The following is a 20903-nucleotide window of genomic DNA, read 5'->3' on the forward strand; positions in this document are numbered from 1 at the left end:
AGAAGTGCATTGCCTTAGTAGAAATAAGAAATCACGAATTATTGTAGTCCAATGCACAACAATGGTTAAGCATACCTTAAAGAAAACTTGCTGGAAGAATTAATATTTGAGGGCACAATCAACTCAAAAGCCCCATTAAGTAATTCAAATGTTTCTGCAAGGGAAACACAATCGTAAAAACATGCACAACATGCCAAGATTGCAAGCCCATAAGGAAGAATAATTACCGGTGAGCTTCTCAGCAATAGCCTCCAAATTTGGATACCACGTACTCACAACATTCACTAAATCTGTGGAAGCAGCTGGCTTGACCATCACTCTCCTCCAAAAAGGAGATAAGGAACTCTTACCTTTAAAATTGAACAAAGTTTGTATTCTATCAAATTATCTTTTCAGAAAAAGAAAATGATTCTTTAGTAAGGATTCATTAAGAAGCTTGGCAAATCAAGAAATATATAAATATATCATGAAACACGCGTCTTTGTGTTTGCATACAGAATAAGGCTACGAACATCTGATTATCCTTACCCTACCATAGGATTTTTAAGCTATGGTAGATCAAAAGCTTCTGTGCCAAAAAAACACAGAGTGGAAAGAAGAGCGCACAGAAGCTTAAAAAGATAATGATAGAGACCCAAGACAGACATACAAGGGCAAATTGGAGTTGAAAAGAACTCTGACACGTAAAAGAGACAGTCAAAGCTCACGACATCCAAAAAATATCATTGAGAAAGAACTGCTTCACAGACCTTCAGTACAGTGATATACATCAGCCTTCGAAGTTGAAATTGTTGAAAATAATCGAAAACCTCCAGCTACTTTTATAGCCTGCAAATAAGTGATTGCTAAGAAACCCTTCTGAGACCCCACCAGGTTAGATATCATGTCAACATAAATCACCAATTCAGAATCAACGAGATGACTACCTCTCCATAACCAGTCAGAAAAGAATTATTACCCTCCAGAAGAGGTAATAAGATGGACTGCACATCTGAAGCTGATTGATCTATATTTTCAAACACCACCCAAAAGCCACTTTTAACAGCCTGTTTAAGGGTAATCATTCGGTGACTAATGAGAACGCCTCCGTGAAATAAGAACATAGAAAATAAGAGCCCAAAGCGGCAAGCACAACAGTAAATAAACATAAAAACAAAAGACAACCTGAGTCAGGGGACCTGGTTGCCAACGGAACTCGCCAGGCTGCTCCGTACAGACATAGCTTCCAACTAAGGTCTTTCCGTCAATATGTTCATCCATGTGAATTGAAAGAACTTGTGGCAGGAAAATGTAAAAAGGAAATATACAAAGATAGTCAATAGGTACGTCAGACTTTTTTTATAAGTAATTTAGTGTATCAATAAAAGGACACTAATTGGAGGAAACCCATGCACAAAAAAAAAAACTCCAACGGGGTATTGCAGTAAACAAAAGGAGAGCGAGAAGATAAAACTCTAATGAGACAACAGAGATTTGTGTTATGAAGATGCGATAACACAATCAGCAAGAATTTTTTTTTTTTTCTGCTACTATTAGAAAGCACCGTCTGGGATTTTAGATGAGGGAAATGTAACGAGGAGAAGAACGTAAACCACTCCATTCCTAGAATACTAGGACTAAAAATATATTAAACAACCAGTATGACATCACATTTTCATTGTTTACCGTCTACCAACTACGGTGATGACAACAATTAAAAAGACCAAGGCATACAATCAAGGAAATTTAATATAAAAGCAGTTTCCCAATAGAAATTCAAATTTACTGTGATGAAAAGACATAATAAATAGAGCTACCTTGACTTCCACTTTCCTCAGCTAACTTATTAAGAAGGGCAGTCTTCCCACAACCAGGCGGGCCATACAAAAGAACAGGCCATCTCTGATTGACAGCCATTATGACCCTCTCAAAACTACTCTTCATCGAAGTCGTCATGAGAAAAGGTTCATAGTTTCTGATCATTTCGAAAGAAAGAAGAAATATGACAATAAGTAAGGGAGTAAAGCAAGCATGGATGTCATTCTGATAAAAAACAGAAAAAGAAAGAACATGAAGAAAAAATTCTTAAAAGAATTTAGAACCGGATAACTAACAAGAAAAATTTTGAAGTATATTAATAGATATCATAGAGTTACGGAAGACCATGAAGTCCAATACCTCGTTGATTGGGATGACAATAATAATCATGTAGACAACAACATACCTTATTAAGCATTTTCTAGACTTTTTAGGAGGTGCATGGTCAAGAAGCTCCAGCCCACTAACAGCCATGGAATCTTCGCCAGTTAAAACAGTGACTCCATCTGAAGAATATGAAGCTTTTGTTATGGTCGTGTACCAAGCAGCCTTTTCTATTGATACATCCCAGCAAAACTCGCGCCACCTATCAAATGCAAAAGAAAGAAAATTAGTAACAACCCGACTTAGAATCCCATTACATGTACTCTACATGTTTCCTTACACCTGATGGCTGCATTATGATGACCAAAGTGTGCACGTTGAAACTTACCTCGACAAACATGTTAGCCCTTCTACAGGTTGTATGCCAAAGCTAGCAGCCTTGTTTGGTAATCTCAGAAGAACACACAATATCTGGACACCCCCCCATCGTATATCTCTAACAATCCCGTGATCAGATGAAGCATCAAAGCTTCCAGACTGATTCACCAGATCCAGGAAACAACACCAATTCCAACGGCTTGAAAAGTATTCCGGTTGTAGAAGGAGAAGTCGATAAGATGTCCAGACAATGTCTCTCAAATGTCCTGCAACCTGCAGGAAAACAGAGACAGAAAGTACACAGAATGTTAATGACTACAAAACAGCACAGTAAAACATGAATACAGTTGCAACAGGAAAGGGAATACAACAACAGTGGTGAGAAATAAGATTTTTAGTAACCCCTTTACTTTGAGCCTGTATAGGAGGGTGATTTTATAACCTATTCTTATAGGGTTTCGTAAATACTCTGTAAACAAAAATAATGACTTAGGTTCTTAATTGAATTTCATTTTTCTATGGAGCCAAAGATTCATTACTCTTTTGTTCGGATTATGATGGAATAAAGCAAAATGTCTCACTAAGGTGACTGCACTTCTTTCAATTGAAGTGGGGTCTTCGGAAAAAGTCTCTTTGTGTTGCTAACACAAGGGTAAGATCTGGACATCCGAAACAGTCTCGTTGAGTGTGGGACTTGCATGATCTAAAATTGTCACAATTTTAAAATTGGATCTAGTTGCACATAATCTCAAATGTTTGGGGAGTAAATTGAACTTATGGAAACATTTGGGGGTAAACTGCACCTAACACCAAATGTATCGGGCAATTTGTTATTTTCGCCCAGCGAGGTAAACCTTGACGTCACAAAACAATATTATGAATATAGATTTTCAGAAACATCAAATCACTGAAACCTAACTATACTCTTATATGGGGGAAGTTTCTAAACATTCATCAACACAAAAGGGTATTTTGTCAAGGAGTACCTAACGTGTACCCTCTTTGGCATCAAGGAACCTGATTTTTTGTTGGCCAGAAGTACCAAATATTTTGTGCTATATTGTCGCGTGGTACCAATTGCCAAATGGGATCGGAGTTTAAAAAGGCAACCTTCCGTCAGTTGGCTAATGAAGCTCCTTTTTTAGATGTTTTCTTCCCTCCAATTTTTCCCTCCTATTAGTTCCCACCAAAACCTTCTCTGCCTATTTAGTATCTTTATCTACTCCTTTATTTCTCTCCAAATTCATCCTCCCACAACCCAACATGCCAACTTATGCTCCAAAACAACCTCAACAAAGTTAAGAGAGAAATGCAGATGTGGGTATTCCTGCTTGTGAGAAAACATCATGATGCTTCCAAAATTCATGTTGAAGGTTTATGTTTTGCAAGTTCTACAGTTCCCAGACGGATATGTATAGCTGCTAGTTCTTCAAGTGGATAAATGAAGACATGACGTATGGACAAAGGAATGTTATCAATCAGTTGTTGAGTGTACAAAGGCGTCTCGAGAACGACTTGAATCAACAAAAGAAAGAGGTAGATGGTGCAAGGAAGCTTGAAATGCATGTTAGTGAGCTGGCTTTCTGAGTTGATGTTTCTAAAGAAGTAAATAAAGAAGCACAAAATAATGTTAAGCTTAGTACTTTTTGTAATCTGTGATTTATGCAAAAAGGGGTACTTTATATTCCTGCTATTATAATGGGTTTGTCTTTTAGTAAATCCTGACTAATTTTCAGCCCTTCGTTGTAACTTTTGTAAGCCATGAACTTAGTTATGTAATGTAATGAAAGTTGAAGAATGCAATGAAATTAGATGAGCAACATGTGTTTGATTTCACAAATCTGTCTATATATTAGATGTTTCAAAGTACAAACTTGACATTGTTTTATACAAAATATAAATTTGACTTGCAATGATCTTCAGTTTAATCACAGTAAATGTTAGAGCAACGTAAGGTAAGAAAGAGGGAGCAGTATAGTGGAAAGAAAGAGAGAGCAGTACATTGGAAAGTAAAAAATGGGAGTTGGGGAATGTAGGTAAGTAAAGAGGGAGTTGGGGAGGTAAACTAATGAGGGCTCGTTAGTCAACTAACATAGGTTTGACTTTTTGTAAAGTCAGGCCCCATTTGGTAATCCGCGACAAGCTAATACAAAATATTTGGTACTTCTGGGCAAAAAAATAAATTGTTAGGTGTCTTGGTGCCAACGAGGACAAGGGTTAGATACTCCCTCTCAAAAATCCCACAAAAAATTGACAAAAATGAATAGACTTACATCTGTACCCCGCTTAGAAATAGAAGTCATCTCAATAATACGAGCAAATGGCGGACCTCCGAATTCATAGTAGCAGTCTACAACCCTAAAAGAAAAGGGGGGGCAAGTTCAGCATATATATTTATATCACACGAAGTTCATCAACAACTACAAGGGAAAAAAAGTGAAAATAAAAGGGCGATCACGATTTTTTAAATCGCTAAAGCATTTCACATCTAGTGAAGAGTACTAAGAAAAATAGTACTCTTATATGAGTTTTATACCAGACAAGTTGCATTCCTCCGATCATGAGAACTGATAAAATGCAAAGATCGGATTTCATGATCGAAACACCATCAGGGAAAAAAGGGTAGCTACTTGTGTTTAGCTACTGCCCCACTATTTCTAAAATGCTCCAAGTATAGCAGCTGAAATTGCATGGATGCAGCGAGGAGCATGGAAGAGATTATCGTTTTCACAACTCACAACGAGTAGACGAATACCATACTATTCATAACAAAATGGATAGATGCCAACAATAATAAATACTCCATAGAACAAATGCCGCGTGCACAAGATTAAAACTTTCAACATGTTGATCAATATAAACGAAACCAAACAAGCTTAACCGAAATCAATGCCAAGAAACACTAAACCCGTGTGCGTACCAATTGAGAAAAGGTGCCAAATCAAGGACACTGCAAAAGGCGCGACCAGCAAGTTCATGAAGATCCAAAAACCTCCCATGGTTCGAATACACCTCAATCACTCCAACACTCTCTATACCATCAAATTCTTCACATCCAATAAAAAACCTATCATCCATAGAATTCAAAATTCCCGGAGAATTACTAATCCACCTCAATTGTGGCACCAATTTAAGCAACCCAATAACCTTTTCGACAATCTTTCGAGCAATTGGGCGAAAACAACCCATTATAGGTATTGTATAGCTAGGATGCAGAAACACAGTTGCCAACAAACTCACCACTTCTTCCTCATTCAGCTCATTACCCTTCAGACACCAAACACATAAACCAAAACTAATCAATTCAATCACAAATTAATCAAAAAAAACAACACAAATTCATTAAATTGAGAAAACCCAAATGATATACCTTTGCAACCAACAAATTAAAGTTGGGTATTGAACTGAGTTTAGTACACCTGAGAACTAGTCTCTCTAACTCCATATGCAAACAAAAACTCCCGTCCAAAGACATCTTGTTAAACCCAAGTTTTCGCCTTTTGGTGCCGAAAACAGTGAGAAAATCAAGAGGGATAAAAGGGTTTGTGTGATTGAAGATAGTGAATAAGAGGGATAAAAACGCCTAATTTTCGCAATTTATAAAATTGGTAATTGTAGACGTTTGTAGTTTTGTGTTGAAAAATGAAATTAGGGTTTAAGTAGGGTTTTGGGATGGTTTGGTTCTTAAGGTTTTTGACAAGGACGGAATCCCTTAAACTTACTAACCTATCGGCGCAAAATGGAGGCGGTGAATAAGACTGTTTTTTTTTTCTTAAAATATGACAATTTAAATGTAAGATGTAAAACTAACCCTGCCTAATAAATCGAGTCTATAAACATGGTTTGAGCCTTTAAAGTGAGATAGATAAATAGGACTCATATCCACCCAAAATATATCACACATGCTGACATGCACAATACTTAATCGGTCTTGACTTGATAAAAAAATGACTTATTTACTGAGGTTTTTGGAAAGGAAGTCGTATGAGAAATGAAATTATGGCGCAAGAGTTGAGGGCTTGAGGTGTTGAATATAAAAGTTTGGTTCCAAAAATAAAGAAATAAATGGAGAGATGATGCGGGGTAATTAGAAATGTGAAATTAACTTAATCAAATAAATCGATTTAATGGGTTTGATCAGAGTTTTGAAAGTTGGTTAGGTAGAATGGTGTAGACATGATTTGAGTTACACTTGACTCGACTTGAATTGAATCGTGTATGAGATTTGCTAAGGTGAAATTGACCGACTTGGAAATAATACGATTTAAGATGACATGTACAACACTACATCTACTCATCTAGTATGAATTTACAACACACCTTCCTCATCCAACGCAATACAACTATCATCAACAAATATATACCCACCCATCTCATTCCCCTCCAGCTAAGGCTCTGTTTGACAAAACTAACTGAAAAGGTAGCTGAAAACTGAAAAGGTAACTGAAACCTGAAAAGGTAACTGATAAGGTAGCTGGAAATTAGGAACTGATAAGATTACTGATTATATAAAAATGTGTTTGACAAACTAGTTGAAAAGGTAGCTAATTTTGGTAAAATGACGTAAAAAGATATGAAAATTATTTAATATTATAGAATTAAGGGGTACAAAATGGAAAATAAGTCATTTCAGGTACCTGAAATGGTACCTGATTTCTCAAATGCTACTCGAGGTAGCATTTCATTTCAGATACCTTATTTGACCAAATAACCTACTTGCCAAACACTTCCAAAAAAATCAGGTAACTGAAATTTTGATCAAATAAGTTACTTTGGTCAAATAAGCTACCTGAAGTGTCGTGCCAAACGGAGCATAATTCTCGTTAAAGAAAAACCGTCAATCCAATATCCGTGGATGCATATCAGTCGATTGCCCGAAAACCAACGACATAGCCGCATCGTATTAGAACCACGTAATAGAAATTGCCATCATCAAAGAGAATCCACGTGCGTTAGACAAATTGTCCTCATATTTAAAATTTAAAATTCATAACAACTCGTCACATTCTTACTTTGATTTCTATTATATTACATTTCTTTAAAATGAGGCAAGTGACTTACTAACTTATCCCCTTTTCTATTTGCATAAACCTTAGTTTTATAAATTTAATTAACAAACTTAATCCATAAATCCTAAATTCATAAATTTAACGGTAAAGTAATTGAAATAAATAATTTTAATAACTAGAGGAATTTGAATATTTGATTACGTATTAAGAAGAAATAAAAAATAAAGTGGGAGAAGTTTAGCAATATGATTAAAAGGGTACATGATGGAAATTTCATAACAAAGTGTATTACTCCTATAGTCCTATGATATACTCTGTAGTAAAAAATCCGTATGTGCGAAAAAGTAATTCCGTAAACGTAATTTATTTTCGCAGTACGTTTTTTACTCAATTCAGTACATTTTTCGCAATGTTTTCCATTTGCTTGCCCTTAACTTAAAAACGAAACAACAAACAGTAAAGTTAATCCTCTCAAGTCTCAACAAGATAACTTCTCAAATTTATCGAATTTCTTCAAATAAAAATTCTAATTTAGTTGTAGAACAATTTTAGATTCATTAATTATAAATTAATCATCGAAAACAATGTTGTTTTCGACTTTCGTTTGCTTTTCGTTTCTTTTATCAAGGTTGGGGTATTTAGGGTTTGGTTTCATGGTTAGGTAAAATTATTAACGATTGAATTGGTTATGCACACCCAAACTACTGCAATCAAATATCATAATGTCCGTTTAACATTGATAGAGATGCCTACTACAAGATCCATATCTTGGAGCATAAACTCTGCAATAATAACGACACTATGTGTCTAATTTTTATTTAATTGTTATTTTGTTGGATTTCCTGTCGCACGCCGTGGTGGGATATAGTGCAACGGCGTGAGGTGGTGGAAACGGGGAGTGCGCTAGTGCCGAATTCGGTGGGACGTCGGTGTTTGGCGAGTGAGGCGGTTGCCGGAGAGGGGTCGGCACAGTACACTCTTTCTTTTCCATTTTTTTCCTTTCTTTTTCTTGCGTAGTACATACATAAATTCTTAGAGTGGAAATGAGAGGGGTAATTTGGTCAAGAGTGTACTACATTAAGTAAAATATGTACTGCGAAAATCAACACCCTTCCGTAAATTATACCTGTATTTCCGAGTTGCTTTATGCCCTAACCAAACGAGAGGCCTCCTTAATAGCAATACCACGGGTCCAATAGCGCTCCCAAAAGGCCAAAACCCAGAAAACCTCTCTACACCCTCACACCTTCCAAGTTCCAAGTTAAACACTCCCCTCTCTTTCTCTTACGCGCGCCATTGTTGTGATCCCTTGACATAGGTCAGTAAATTCCTCTACTATTAATCCTTACAACTCTGTTCCCCAATTTTAATTTGATTTAATCTACATATGCTACCAATTATTCCATTTCGCGATTGTTTTTTAACCCCTTTCATTAGGGTTTCCTTTTATTAATGATTTAGGTTACAATTTTAACTTTATTTTTGTTTCGTCTGTTTAGTTGATTTTTACTCAATTAATACTAATTCGTTTAATGGGTAACTGTTGCTTTTCTGATTTTATGCAAAAAAATTGCTGCTTTAATGGTTTTGATTAATTTTGTAGCCTCTGTGTAAAGATGGTGTTTTTCACATTGTTTGATTAGGATAGTAAATTTATTATATCGGTAGCTTATGGGTTTCGGAACACAAAAGTTAGAGAAGGATGGTCTGAAATGGTATTGTTATTGGGGTTTTTGTTAATTTTTAATTGTTGAACTATTGTTAGTTAAAATGGAGGTTGATTCCGAGATGCACGAGCCAGCCGTTAATGCAAATGAAAAAGATGAGATTATGCAGTCAATGGAGAACTTGCAGATTGAGGAACCGTCTTCGGGGTTCAAGAAGAAGCCTGTCATTATTATTGTTGTGGGAATGGCAGGTGCGTCTACTCTAGCGGACCTTTAGTTATGCCATTTTGTATAGTATTTTGGTCGTGAGTGTTGTTTGGATATGCTCATTTATTTCGTGGAAAATATTGATAAAACTGTATTGTGGTTAGGAAGTGGAAAGACGTCGTTCATGAATCGACTGGTTTGCCATTCACAAGCTTCAAATCTTCGGGGTTATGTGATCAATCTTGACCCAGCTGTCACGACGCTACCATTTGGTGCAAATATTGATATTAGGGACACAGTCGCGTACAAGGAAGTTATGAAGCAATTCAACTTAGGTCCTAATGGAGGAATATTAACATCGCTGAATTTGTTTGCTACAAAGTTTGATGAGGTAAAGCTTGACATATTTTTATTCTAGCATTTATTTCATTTTTGGTTTGAAGATTTCATGTGGTGTGTTAAAGAATTGCGCTTGTGAGATTGTTCTGCTATGGGAGTCAGCCTGTTGAGTTAATCATGGACTTCACTGATGTCTCTAGTTGTATCTCATCCTTTTTAAATGACATCTTGTTCCGAGTTGGGTTTAACTTAATCTAATACACATGTTTTATCTGGATGTTCAATAATACGTAGCTTGTGATTTGTGACTCATATTCCGATGCATTATGATGCATTCTGATTGTCTGTGTTAATGGCTTCTTATGTATCTCATTCATGTATGTTTTTTTATTGGATGTCTTCAAATCTTGTTTTCTTGTAAAGTATCAATCTTAATTTCTCATTCGCTCAGGACTTCTGGATGTCCTATTTTCTTGCCTCACTCTTATTCACTTTTAGTTTTTAATGTGTGATATATGCCTTGTGGCAACCTAATATAATGAATGATTGTAGGTTGTATCTGTTGTTGAGCGAAGGGCTGATCAACTAGATTATGTACTCGTGGACACACCTGGGCAGATTGAGATATTTACTTGGTCTGCCTCTGGATCAATAATTACTGAAGCCTTTGCGTCTACATTTCCAACGGTGATCACATATGTGGTTGATACTCCTCGTTCCCAAAGCCCAGCTACTTTCATGAGCAATATGTTATATGCTTGCAGTATTCTGTACAAGACACGACTACCTCTTGTACTAGCTTTCAACAAGACAGATGTGGCTCAGCATCAGTTTGCTTTAGAGGTTAGTTTATTAAGTATGAAGACCTAATTAGTTAATTTCACTTCATCTAGTGTAAGAGTATCTTGTTCGCTGAACCCAAATCCGAAAAATTATTAGACTAATGCTTTGTTGGTGGCGGTGTAGACTTGTAGCATATGAGTTTTCTGTCTCAAACTTTGCCCTTCTTAATGCTACATGCAACTTGATAGAGTCTATGTCTTCTGCTGTATTATGCAAACTGTTATAAAGAACTTGGTGTTATGGTAAAAAAAAAAAAAAATGAAATTTATGGACCTGCGTGCCTTGGTGGTAACTGGGGGTCTACTGTCTGGCTATTTAGAATTTTGGACCTGCGTGCTTTTATGCACTTTGAAGTTATCTACTTCAATCTGGCTAAGGGAGACTCGTGCTTTTGAAGTTATGTTTGAATCTTTGGTCTACCACTTCAATAAGTAATGCTAAAAGATATTCACAGTTATAGTCAATATTTGGAATATTTGGATGGTTTATAAATTATAATTATTTGCTTGAAGTATTTGGTACACTAGTGAATCTGAATCTAACTAGGGCATTATACTTTGTTTCTCTTTCTCTGGCTGTATGGCTTCAGAGCACGTTTGGAGCACTATTTATATTTGTAAATTATTGTTGTGAAGTTTGAGTTGCTGTTAGGCTCTTAGTTAAATCCTGAGATAATGCTTAGATCATGCCATGGGAAAGACTAGTGGCTTGATTGCTCGATTAGACTCTTTACTTGGGAAGTAGCGTCTCTTTGGTGGTGTAAGCATCGAGGAGAGGAAGTGCACCAAGTTGTAGTTGACGAGGTAGTTTTTAGAACTGTTGTGAGATATAGAGGCATATCTGAGACTTGATGCTCTTATAGGTTTAAGTATGACTTTGTTATAACAGCATTTCGGGCTAGCATATGTGCTATACGGCCATGTAATGCCAATTTTTTAGTTGTTTGTATAGTGCTGATAATTTTCAACCTCCCCCTGTGCAGTGGATGGAAGATTTTGAGGTGTTCCATGCAGCGCTTGACTCGGATCAATCTTACACTTCCACTTTGACTCGAAGCCTATCTCTTGTTCTCGATGAATTTTACAAAAACCTAAAATCAGTCGGAGTTTCAGCGCTTACTGGTGCAGGGATGAATGAATTCTTCAAAGTTGTTGAAGACAGTGCTAAGGAATACATGGAGACTTACAAGTAATTATCTCGACATTTTTCATGGTTCTCCCACCCAAACAAAGGCATTTTAAATTATTATTGTTAGTTATACATGGTGTGTGGTATGCGATGGTCTAAAACTCTCATACGTGATACAGAAATACTTCCTTATTCTTCATTTAGTTGTCTGGTTAATCGATTCGTCTTACAGTGTAGGCCATCTCTTATTAGTAGAGCCCTATTAGCGAGTCTTGTATCGGACAACTCAATATGATATCTAACGGTATGATATTTATGCAGAGCGGATCTTGACAAAAGACGTGCAGAGAAGGAGCGTTTGGAAGAAGACCGTCGGCGTGAAAACATGGAGAAGCTGAGGAAAGATATGGAGAAATCCCAAGGTGAAACTGTGGTATTAAGCACTGGTTTAAAGGATAAGGGAGCTGGCAGCAAGACCATGGAGGAACTCGAGGAAGAAGACGAGGAAGAAGACGATGATGAACAGTCTAGTGAAGAAGAGGAAGATATGATCGATGATGAAGATCAAGTATTTAATAGGTTTTCTTCTTTTTAACATAAAACTACCCGGAAATATCATATCTCCGAATTTGGGAACTTTGTAGTTATGGAATATTGACTGGAGGGATTCGGTAACCTCCTTTTTGGGTGTTGGCTTGCTTATACAGTACTGGACTACTGGTTTGAGTAGAATGTGGAAGGAAATTGCTTAGTGTTGTACATACTACATATGCACATTTATATTGTTTGTGGGTCTCTCTTGTGGCTAGAATGGAAACTTAGCATCATTGCAGAGGAAAAGTTGGTAAAGTCCACTTTGATGCACCATGTTAACGTGCACGAGTATGAAGTTGTGTAGATTCAGATGTACGGTATAATTTACATAGCGACACCATGTTAGAACTTAGAGATGGGGATTGACCGAATGTTGGATACTTGGTTATACAAAGACCCTGTACCGAGTCCACCTAATCAGGTACCAAATATTATCATAATAAGCTCCATAATTAGGTACGGAGTACTACATAAAATCCGACATAGAGATGAGATTTAAGTCTATTTCACAATGTTACAAGCGCAAACATATGACTCGATTGCATATTTAAAACTACTACTCCATGATCTTATTCATCGTCTCCACTCCCCTGTTTCATCTCGGCTCTGTTCACCATCTTCGGGAATTGAATTTTCTTCGAAGAATTTTTAGAGGGAACTTGTTCCAAGCGTTGTTCTTGGGTTCTTTCAATCCCATCGAATTCCAGTATTAACTACTTCAACGAAGGCTGACTGAATAGGCCGAGAAAAGCTGGAAATATTGCTAGAAAAACACGCCGCAGCTGAAATCACACGCTGTACTCTCAAATTTACTCGTATATACGGAGTATGGTACATATACAACAGCTCTCAAAACCTCTCGTTTGATGAACAATGAGACTTTTAACACAATTCCGACATTAGCTCTTGAAAATTTTGCTGCTATACATGTAAAAAAAGAAACAAAAATCCTAGCAAAAAATAAGCGAACTTACAAAACGTTAATCTAAAGAGGAAAAAAAAAAAAATCAATCATGTTACGGTGACTGGAAGGTTGAGCTTGCTCCTGAATGTTTCTTCTGCAATTTGATTTTCAACTGCCTGATTTTGGCTTCAACGCGAGCAGTAAAACCGATCTTGGTCTTTTGCCTTGCTTTCGATTGTTCTCGAACCCACATATGTTGGTCGTCGACGTGCTTGTTATAGTACTTCATTTCCTGGATTACATGGTGATCCATCGGGTTGAACGCCCGCTGGAATGCAATGTGGGCAAAATACGGAAGATTACAAGCTACTGTTACTAATAGGGTTGTTGCCCAAAAGATGGGGGAAGGGGCAAGCGCTTCTACAAGGAGTTTATGAGCATTCCCTGAAATTGTAGACGGCATTGCCCCGTAAATCAACAGAAAAATGTACCACATTGCAATGCTGCCCCACACAAGTACGTGTTGGATCCAAGTGAAATGACTCATTGTCAAGGCTATCTGACAATTGACGGCCCATATGACGGTCGTGAACATGATGGTCCCCACTGCTGACATGTCAGCAGTCTGTCCTCCAACTCGGAATGCTTGGTGATGGAAGATGATGATGTTGAGGCCGAATACTATGAGGGACGTGTAGAGACCGTTTCCTATCCAACCAAGAATTCGAGGCCAGTCAAAGAAAAGGTTTCGCGGTCCTTGCTGATATAGAGCTGGGAACTGGACATAACAAGCATGATACGATCATTATATGTCAAAAAAATTCCTATTAACGCGGTCTTGTGGTAAGATTAGCAGGATGATTTGCAGTCCCCATTTGATTTTCACTTTTCGTTTTCTATATTTTCGCATTTTTAGGTGTGCAATCACACATGGACGGTTCTAAGGGATGATTCATGTCAGCCGACCCCAAATCATTTTGGGATTAAGGCTGTGATGTAGTTGTTGTTGTTGTTATCATTTTTTGTGGGTTAGTATGTGTTTTGAGCCGGGTTTTAGTTAAATGGGTAGGTCTCACAAACAAATTAATCTGAGACAATCTCAAACTGATATAAATACTCCGTATAAATTACATAAAAATTATGAATTTGGTTGAAAGATAAAAACTTGCCTCCAAGCAAACATCAGAAGAAACATCCTGCTCAAAGACTCCAAGGGAAATGACTGGCAATGATGTGAGAATCACATTGAAAGAGAGCGAGTACCAATCATCATATATTGTTTGACCGGAAAATCCAGCAAAAATCTCGAAGTAGAAGAGTGTAAGACCAAAAGCTATGTTCTTGTAGAAAAAATAGCAAATCTGCACCAAAGTCAGTGAAGCATAAAGTCAAATCAGTCTCAAAATGAGTTGGTGTCAACTAACACGACTCGTTGTATGGACCGGACCCATCAGTCTGAGCAGGTGGGAAAACAAGATGTTAAAATGAAGCAAAAATAGCTCATGATGGAAAAGAAACAGACGTAAAGATAAAAGGAAACCTTTCGAATGAGAGTACAAACAAGATTGACGAGAGAAATAAAAAGTGTGAAGAAATATCCACAGAAAAAAGTAACATTAGATAGGGTAAAGGTAATCAAGATAAGATTAAATGGAAAGAAAAAGTTCTCGAAAAAAAAAAAAAGAGAAGCAAAGAGTCGAGACAAAAAAATAAAGTAAAACCCCATCATCCACATAACCTCATGTATCATCTCCCTCCAACTGGTTGTCTAACTCTATAAATCACACCAACTATTGAAGAAACAGCACAAATTAAAAGAGCAGAAGATGGTCCATGATCACCATGTAAAAGTGAGAAGCCAAGGACATGCGTGGTGGGGTACGAAATCCTTACCATTTGAGCTATTCTCTTATAACACCAATGTCCATGGACGAGCAGTAGTCTTTCCAAAAACCGAAACTGAGCAACAGCAAAGTCACTAGCCATCACGGCCTGCACAAAACTGAAAGTTAGGTAAGTTGCATCAATATATTCATTGTAGCACAAATACAATTGAACATTATATTATTTCCTCAAGAGCCCAGACAATTATGTTTTCCCCATTTCCTTTTATAGTCCATTACAAAATTAATTTTTCCCTATACATATGTACTAAAATAAAATATAGAAAGGAGTGCAGAGTCAGTGTCAAAGAACACGAGAGCAAAGAAGGTGACGTACCTGCATCCCTTCAGCTCCACTAATGCCAACGCCAATATCTGCTTCTTGAATCATTCCGACATCATTTGCACCGTCTCCGATGGCCAGAGTGGTTTTCCCAGTCCCTTCTTTAACCAACCTTACAACCTACAAGGAAATCAAGCCAAAATTTTCATTTTCTTAAATTTGGAAAGGAGGGTTCTTAAAAAAAAACAAATGGTATTATCCATGGAACATGGAATAAATATGGTACTATATACGAGTAATTGGATAAAACCACATACCAGTGCCTTTTGCTTGGGAGAAACACGACAGCAAATAACAGAAGCACACAGAACTGCCAGGTTCAAAAATTGGTGTTTCATGTCGTCTTCCAATGCATAAGCCAAACTTCTACCGTCGATAATCAGGGCAAATGCAGCGTGAGGATCCTTTTCAAGCTTGATCATTTGAGAGGCGTTGGTGATTTGTAATAAGATATTCTCTTTAATAGCCTGCTCAGTTGTCAACACCAAAACTTTCTAGCGTGAAATGTAATTATGTTTCTTGTAAATTAAAATAAAGTACATACAGTTCCTCTGAGGATGATAGGTACCTCTTCGGAATCATTAGAAGACTCTTCAACATTCATTGCTGCTATGCATATCTGCTTCATGCCTTGTCGGAGAAGACTGCAAGAGAAGCTGCAAAAGAAAGAAAATAGTACTAGTGATTCACTACGCAAACTGCTGAGAGACATCATGACTCAATTGGCCTAAATTCCAAATTTTATTCAACTCCACTTTCAGGTGACCTGAGTTCCCCAAAATAAGAATGGACAATAACTTTGTCACTTTGACTTTTCTTTACTGTCATACCCGTCTCTGAAATGACTCAAGAATATGGTATGGAGTTCATACCTGACCCTTACCATCTAACACTTCTATCTAAGAAGCAAAAAGAGAAGCCTGTTTGACAAAAGCTGAGGAAGAGACTGTGTAAAAAAATCTATATTACTTGGACACTTCGCGGATGGCAGAACGCGGCATGTCCGACACTCCGAATGTTTCAACACGACAAGACCCCCCGACACTTCTCTTTAAACCAAATATATGGAATTTTTCACGAAAAACAAAAAAAAAAAGTTATACCTGACAAAGAGTCAAGAACAAAGCATAAAACATATACTCTCTCCACACATCTATTTTCACCCCATTTGCTTTTAGAAGGTCATAAATAAGTTGAATAAAAACTATTAGATTATAAAAAAAAAAAAAATTACACTTAATTTTCACACATCTTTCACGAAAAAAAAAAGTAATGTATAGACGTCGAAAAATACGGTCAAAGTGCCGTCTTGGAGACCGCAATAAAGCAAATGAGGTGAAAATAGGTGTGTGGAGGGAATAGTATCTAGTGATTTTAAGCCTTATTTCTCAAACTAGATAATTCACTTGAAAACTCTAGATTTCAAACTTGTAAGAAAATGTTGGCATTTTGAAAACATGTTGTGCACCCATACCCTCATTTTAGGATAGACATAGAGTACCCATGTCTACAAAGTTGAGTCGTATTGAGTCTAACAATATGTTTATAGGAAGAGAATGGAAGTAATGGAACACATACCCAATGTTTATAGCAGTTTCCATTTTATCACCAGTGAGAACCCAGAGTTTGAGACCAGCTTGAGCTAGTTTATCAATGCATTCAGGCACCCCTTTTTGTAGTTTGTCTTCAACAGCAGTAGCACCAACAAGAATTAGATCTTTCTCCATAAGATCTGCCACCCGTTCTAAATTTGCATCTCTATCAGCCCCAATGGCACTCTTTGCTTTCTGAAATTCGTTGTTCCAAACAGAATATTCCGACTCCTCGAGTGGTTTATAAGCAAGGGCTAATGTACGCAACCCATTGTCCCCATAATCATTCAGATGTTTCGTAGTGGCTTCTAAATATGTTTTTCCATTCTTTGCCAGACGTTCAAAAATTATGCTGCATAACAACAAATTTACAAAGCATTAAATGAAGTTAGTTATATCAATGTAAATGATGAAGCTCCAAACCCAGATTAAAAAGGGTTTAGAGAAAAAGTTGGCAACACTCAAATGAGTAAGGCAGTCAACGCGTAATATTTGATGGAGAAGAACCAGAAAATTTGCTTCCAGTGTTTTGCAACACTTTTACGCTAAGTCCTTAACTAGCAGGTCAGAAGAAAACGAAGCTACGAACCTGTCTGCTCCTTTACAGAAAAGAAGTATTTGGCCATCTTCATCACGCACAATCACAGACATTCGCTTCCTCTTGCTCGTAAAATCCAGTAGATTAAGAATTTTGTACTCCCTGGCAAGTTCCTCATGTAAGTGGATTGATTTCTTTAAATCAAACAAGAACAAAATTTCATACAGTAATAAAATTTCTAGGAAAAAACAAGTTATATACACGGACCTTTCAACAGGCTGGCTAGGGTTGGGATACCTTTCCCGGACAACAACAGTTGATTGAGTTCTTTTACAAAATTCAAAACCGAATTCTCTGGCAGCGGCCAGAAAAGCATTTTCATCTGGAGACTCCGCCTCATAGGTATAGGTACCAGTCTGTTCATTCAGTTCAGGAATTGCAGTGTGACAAACTGCAAGAATGCGGAAAAACAGTAACATGGTCTCCCTGTTAGGCTCATGTAGCCAATTGCCACCCATGAGCCGGTTATCCTCAAAGCCAAACCCTTTTATCCCAGGCTTATCTCGGGAAGTTATCACAGTTTCTAGTTCTATTTCTGACGTCCTAGAGGCACCGCCAGCATTAATTTCTGCTTCCTGGTCATCAAGGTCCTTAGCCATTTGTCTAGCAGCAGCAAGTTCCACTTCACTAGAACGGGTGCCATAAGCAATACCAGCAATAGAACACTTCAGAAAGTCCATTTGATTGCAAGTCAGAGTTCCAGTTTTATCAGAAAGAATTGTGTCAACTTGGCCCAACTCCTCGTTCAAATTCGATGTTCTCGCCTGTGCCGGAGTGCCAGACTCTTCATCATACATATGAATGTCCTGATCAATAAAAATGGCTTGCAAAAACTTCACAAACTCAATGGACACATAAAGTGAGATTGGAATCAAATACCCATACAATATGAGGGCAGTCACAAGATGGAAAAGACCCGACAATTCCGGCCTATTGGGATCGTACAGGTGCGCTGAGTCTGGAGCTTGTAAGTACCACCAGGTTGGCATTTCATACTTTGTCCTCACAGAGAAACCAAGTGAGCTGGCTAAGGAGATCAACACAAGCACGGAGAAGAGAAAGTATATGATATGGTCCATCTTCTTTTCTATCTTAGTTCTTTTTGAAGGGGACTCAGTTGCATTTTGCATCACTTTAGTGTCATGTCCAGTAAAAATGACCACTCCATAAACGTAAGCGGTATTCCGGAGCTTTGAGTCTCTTAAGAGAATCTGACTTGGATCAATTGGAAAAATCTCGCGTTCAAACTCCAAATTGCCAACAAAAGTATAAAGGTTGAAATTAGGGTCCTCGCATCTGATCATGGCCTTGAAACCCTTAAATGTGGCATCATCATCCAACGGCAGGGTTACTTCCAGAGATCGCTTTACTTTTAAATTTGTCTCGCCATCCAAGTTCATAGTCTCCACATAACAAATACCATCCTCGTAGCTTGATGACAACAACAACAAATCTGCAGGGAAAAACTCATCCTTTTTTACTTTTACCACATCTCCAACACAAAGCCTCTGCCAAGTCCTATCTCCGAACAAACCGTCCCCTTTGTGAACACTAACTTTCCGATTATTAACCTTCATATCCTGAATAAACCTACGCCAATCTTCCACAGCTTCCTTAGCCATTGTAAGCCCAACCACAATGGTCAAAGGAGCAATCATACTAACAGGACTAAATGGCGATACTGAGGTGGTTGATAAACATGTTGCCAAGAGAAAATAAATGTTGGCCGCACGTCGAAATTGCTCAAAGAGACCTTTAGGAAGAAATGTAAGGATGTTGTATTTCGTGGTCGAAATATTATTAGACTTATATCTAAGGGGCTTTTTACGATGGAGATTTGATTGGTTACAATGTACTACTCGTGAATAGCCAGGGCCAGCAGGCAATGCACTCGGTTCCTCATCTTCACGGACTTTGGGTCGGAAGCAGGCAAATGTATGAAGATTACTCCTACGAATCTTTGCCCTTATCCTACCCCCAGCCATTCTTAAATCCTCAGCTCAAACAAGTCTCAGCAGAGATGTCTTAACCAAAGTAAAAGCATCTCTTTGAAATCTCCTCTTACTTTCAAGACAACTCCCAAGATACCACGGCAACCCAATGTCGTATTCACCGATCCTAAAAAATTCTTACAACCTCAATCAGCCAGAAAACATAACCCAAATCAGACACTATAAACCAATTCATTCTAATCTACAAAAACACCTCAAAATTTAAAGTCAACAATCAAGAAAAGTTCCTCTTTAACCCAAAAACATGACTTTTTCAACCAAGAATTACACAATTCATACCATGATTAGGTAAAACAATCAATAAAACGTAAAGAATCTGTTGAGTCGGTGGGAGTACATTATACATGCTAATCATATAATCACAAACTTTCAAAATTCACAGAAAATGTCATCCTAAAACCTAAAAATCCAAAAAAAAACCAAGAAAATCAAAAGAACAACACAATTCCCAGCTAAAATTCATGCACAAATCATCAACATTTCACAAAAATAAATCAAACCCAGATGATTAAAACACACAAAGATCTTTCCTTACATACAATTCATGCCTAAATTAGATAAATCAACAAATACCCAGATAAAGAAAGATTGTATACCTTGGATAATCAATCAGAAATTCACAATGTTGAACTCTTGACCTAATAAAATCAAGATTAATGATAAACCCAGGTTAACAAACAATTAGATCTTAATAAAAAATCAATCTTTTTTGTTAATTTGTTACAACTGATCCTAACAAAATTAAAATGTATTATGAATGTATTATTATTAGCTGAGAAAAAGAGGGCTTAACTCTTATAACTCCGAGACAATTACCAGATTTTGCACGAGAATTTTATTTTGGTAAAAAAAATGGAAAATTTAATTTTAATTTTAATTCCTTTTCCCAATAACAAACAAAATGGTACGGGGAAATTGATTGTAATTTGTGTACTTGTAAGTTGTAATTAGGACGAAGTAGTGACATTCACGATTTATAATTTTTAATTTGAGTAATGAATGTATTGAATAGACTTCTTGTTGTTGTTCTATATTCAATGTAGTAGGAGTAGTAGCCTAGTAGCATGCTTCTTGCTAAAAAATAAAATAAAAATAGCCGAATTGTATTACTTTTCTCGATTACTTTTCTCGGTTTTGTATCGTTTTATCGTTCTCAAATACTTTTCTATCGTAGTCGATTCTTTGAGAAGTTTTCTTGGATGTTGTAGTTTTGGATGATTTTGGCCGAGTTTTTGGTGAGAAGAGTTATCGAGTGAACATTCCAATTATGTGTATCGTATTTATC

The 20903-nt window shown here is 37.1% G+C and overlaps 3 protein-coding genes across 8 annotated transcripts in view; 1 reads left to right on the forward strand and 2 right to left on the reverse strand.

Moving 5' to 3' along the window:
• LOC141633650 (midasin-like) overlaps positions 1–6288 on the reverse strand; it is a 35608-nt gene extending 29320 nt beyond the window's left edge. The window contains exons 1-11 of the mRNA XM_074446077.1: positions 5870–6288; positions 5420–5766; positions 4773–4857; positions 2510–2772; positions 2204–2383; positions 1797–1954; positions 1165–1274; positions 927–1046; positions 750–828; positions 228–350; positions 76–154 (exon numbers count right to left, since the gene is read on the reverse strand). Coding sequence (XP_074302178.1) covers positions 76–154; positions 228–350; positions 750–828; positions 927–1046; positions 1165–1274; positions 1797–1954; positions 2204–2383; positions 2510–2772; positions 4773–4857; positions 5420–5766; positions 5870–5974 — 1649 coding nt within the window. The 5' untranslated portion in view covers positions 5975–6288. The remainder of the gene's footprint in view (positions 1–75; positions 155–227; positions 351–749; positions 829–926; positions 1047–1164; positions 1275–1796; positions 1955–2203; positions 2384–2509; positions 2773–4772; positions 4858–5419; positions 5767–5869) is intronic.
• A 2423-nt stretch (positions 6289–8711) lies between these two features.
• LOC141633652 (GPN-loop GTPase QQT2-like) lies at positions 8712–12487 on the forward strand. The gene is made up of 6 exons (XM_074446084.1): positions 8712–8826; positions 9274–9426; positions 9547–9773; positions 10274–10564; positions 11547–11752; positions 12014–12487. The coding sequence occupies exons 2-6, from the start codon at positions 9279–9281 to the stop codon at positions 12285–12287; spliced, it is 1146 nt and encodes a 381-aa protein (XP_074302185.1). The 5' UTR covers positions 8712–8826; positions 9274–9278; the 3' UTR covers positions 12288–12487.
• A 566-nt stretch (positions 12488–13053) lies between these two features.
• On the reverse strand, positions 13054–20676 carry LOC141633651 (putative phospholipid-transporting ATPase 4). 6 transcript variants are annotated; one of them, XM_074446079.1, is made up of 11 exons: positions 20412–20676; positions 20215–20256; positions 17814–19724; positions 17598–17708; positions 16995–17360; positions 15985–16072; positions 15674–15910; positions 15411–15536; positions 15084–15182; positions 14360–14551; positions 13054–13968 (listed from the first exon to the last, which is right to left on the reverse strand). In XM_074446079.1, the coding sequence occupies exons 3-11, from the start codon at positions 19589–19591 to the stop codon at positions 13303–13305; spliced, it is 3663 nt and encodes a 1220-aa protein (XP_074302180.1). In that variant the 5' UTR covers positions 19592–19724; positions 20215–20256; positions 20412–20676; the 3' UTR covers positions 13054–13302. The 6 variants fall into 6 exon arrangements, with proteins under 6 accessions (XP_074302180.1, XP_074302183.1, XP_074302179.1 ...); XM_074446082.1 differs by having other exon boundaries at positions 15674–15883; positions 20412–20640; XM_074446078.1 differs by having other exon boundaries at positions 17814–19742; positions 20412–20621.
• Positions 20677–20903: the final 227 nt, after the last annotated feature.

The sequence above is a fragment of the Silene latifolia genome, chromosome Y (assembly GCF_048544455.1).
Source record: "Silene latifolia isolate original U9 population chromosome Y, ASM4854445v1, whole genome shotgun sequence".
NCBI lineage: Eukaryota > Viridiplantae > Streptophyta > Magnoliopsida > Caryophyllales > Caryophyllaceae > Silene > Silene latifolia.

What these genes read in the sequence shown, in the direction of transcription:
- LOC141633652 (XM_074446084.1), top strand. Translation starts at nt 9,279, where the DNA reads ATGGAGGTTGATTCCGAGATGCACGAGCCAGCCGTTAATGCAAATGAA. An exon ending in AGCATCAGTTTGCTTTAGAG is followed by an intron (nt 10,565 to 11,546) that starts GTTAGTTTATTA and finishes CCCCCTGTGCAG; the next exon opens with TGGATGGAAGATTTTGAGGT. An exon ending in GAATACATGGAGACTTACAA is followed by an intron (nt 11,753 to 12,013) that starts GTAATTATCTCG and finishes ATATTTATGCAG; the next exon opens with AGCGGATCTTGACAAAAGAC.
- LOC141633651 (XM_074446079.1), bottom strand. Translation starts at nt 19,591, where the DNA reads ATGGCTGGGGGTAGGATAAGGGCAAAGATTCGTAGGAGTAATCTTCAT. An exon ending in CCTAGCCAGCCTGTTGAAAG is followed by an intron (nt 17,709 to 17,813) that starts GTCCGTGTATAT and finishes GGAACTTGCCAG; the next exon opens with GGAGTACAAAATTCTTAATC. An exon ending in GTGGAGCTGAAGGGATGCAG is followed by an intron (nt 15,183 to 15,410) that starts GTACGTCACCTT and finishes AGTTTTGTGCAG; the next exon opens with GCCGTGATGGCTAGTGACTT.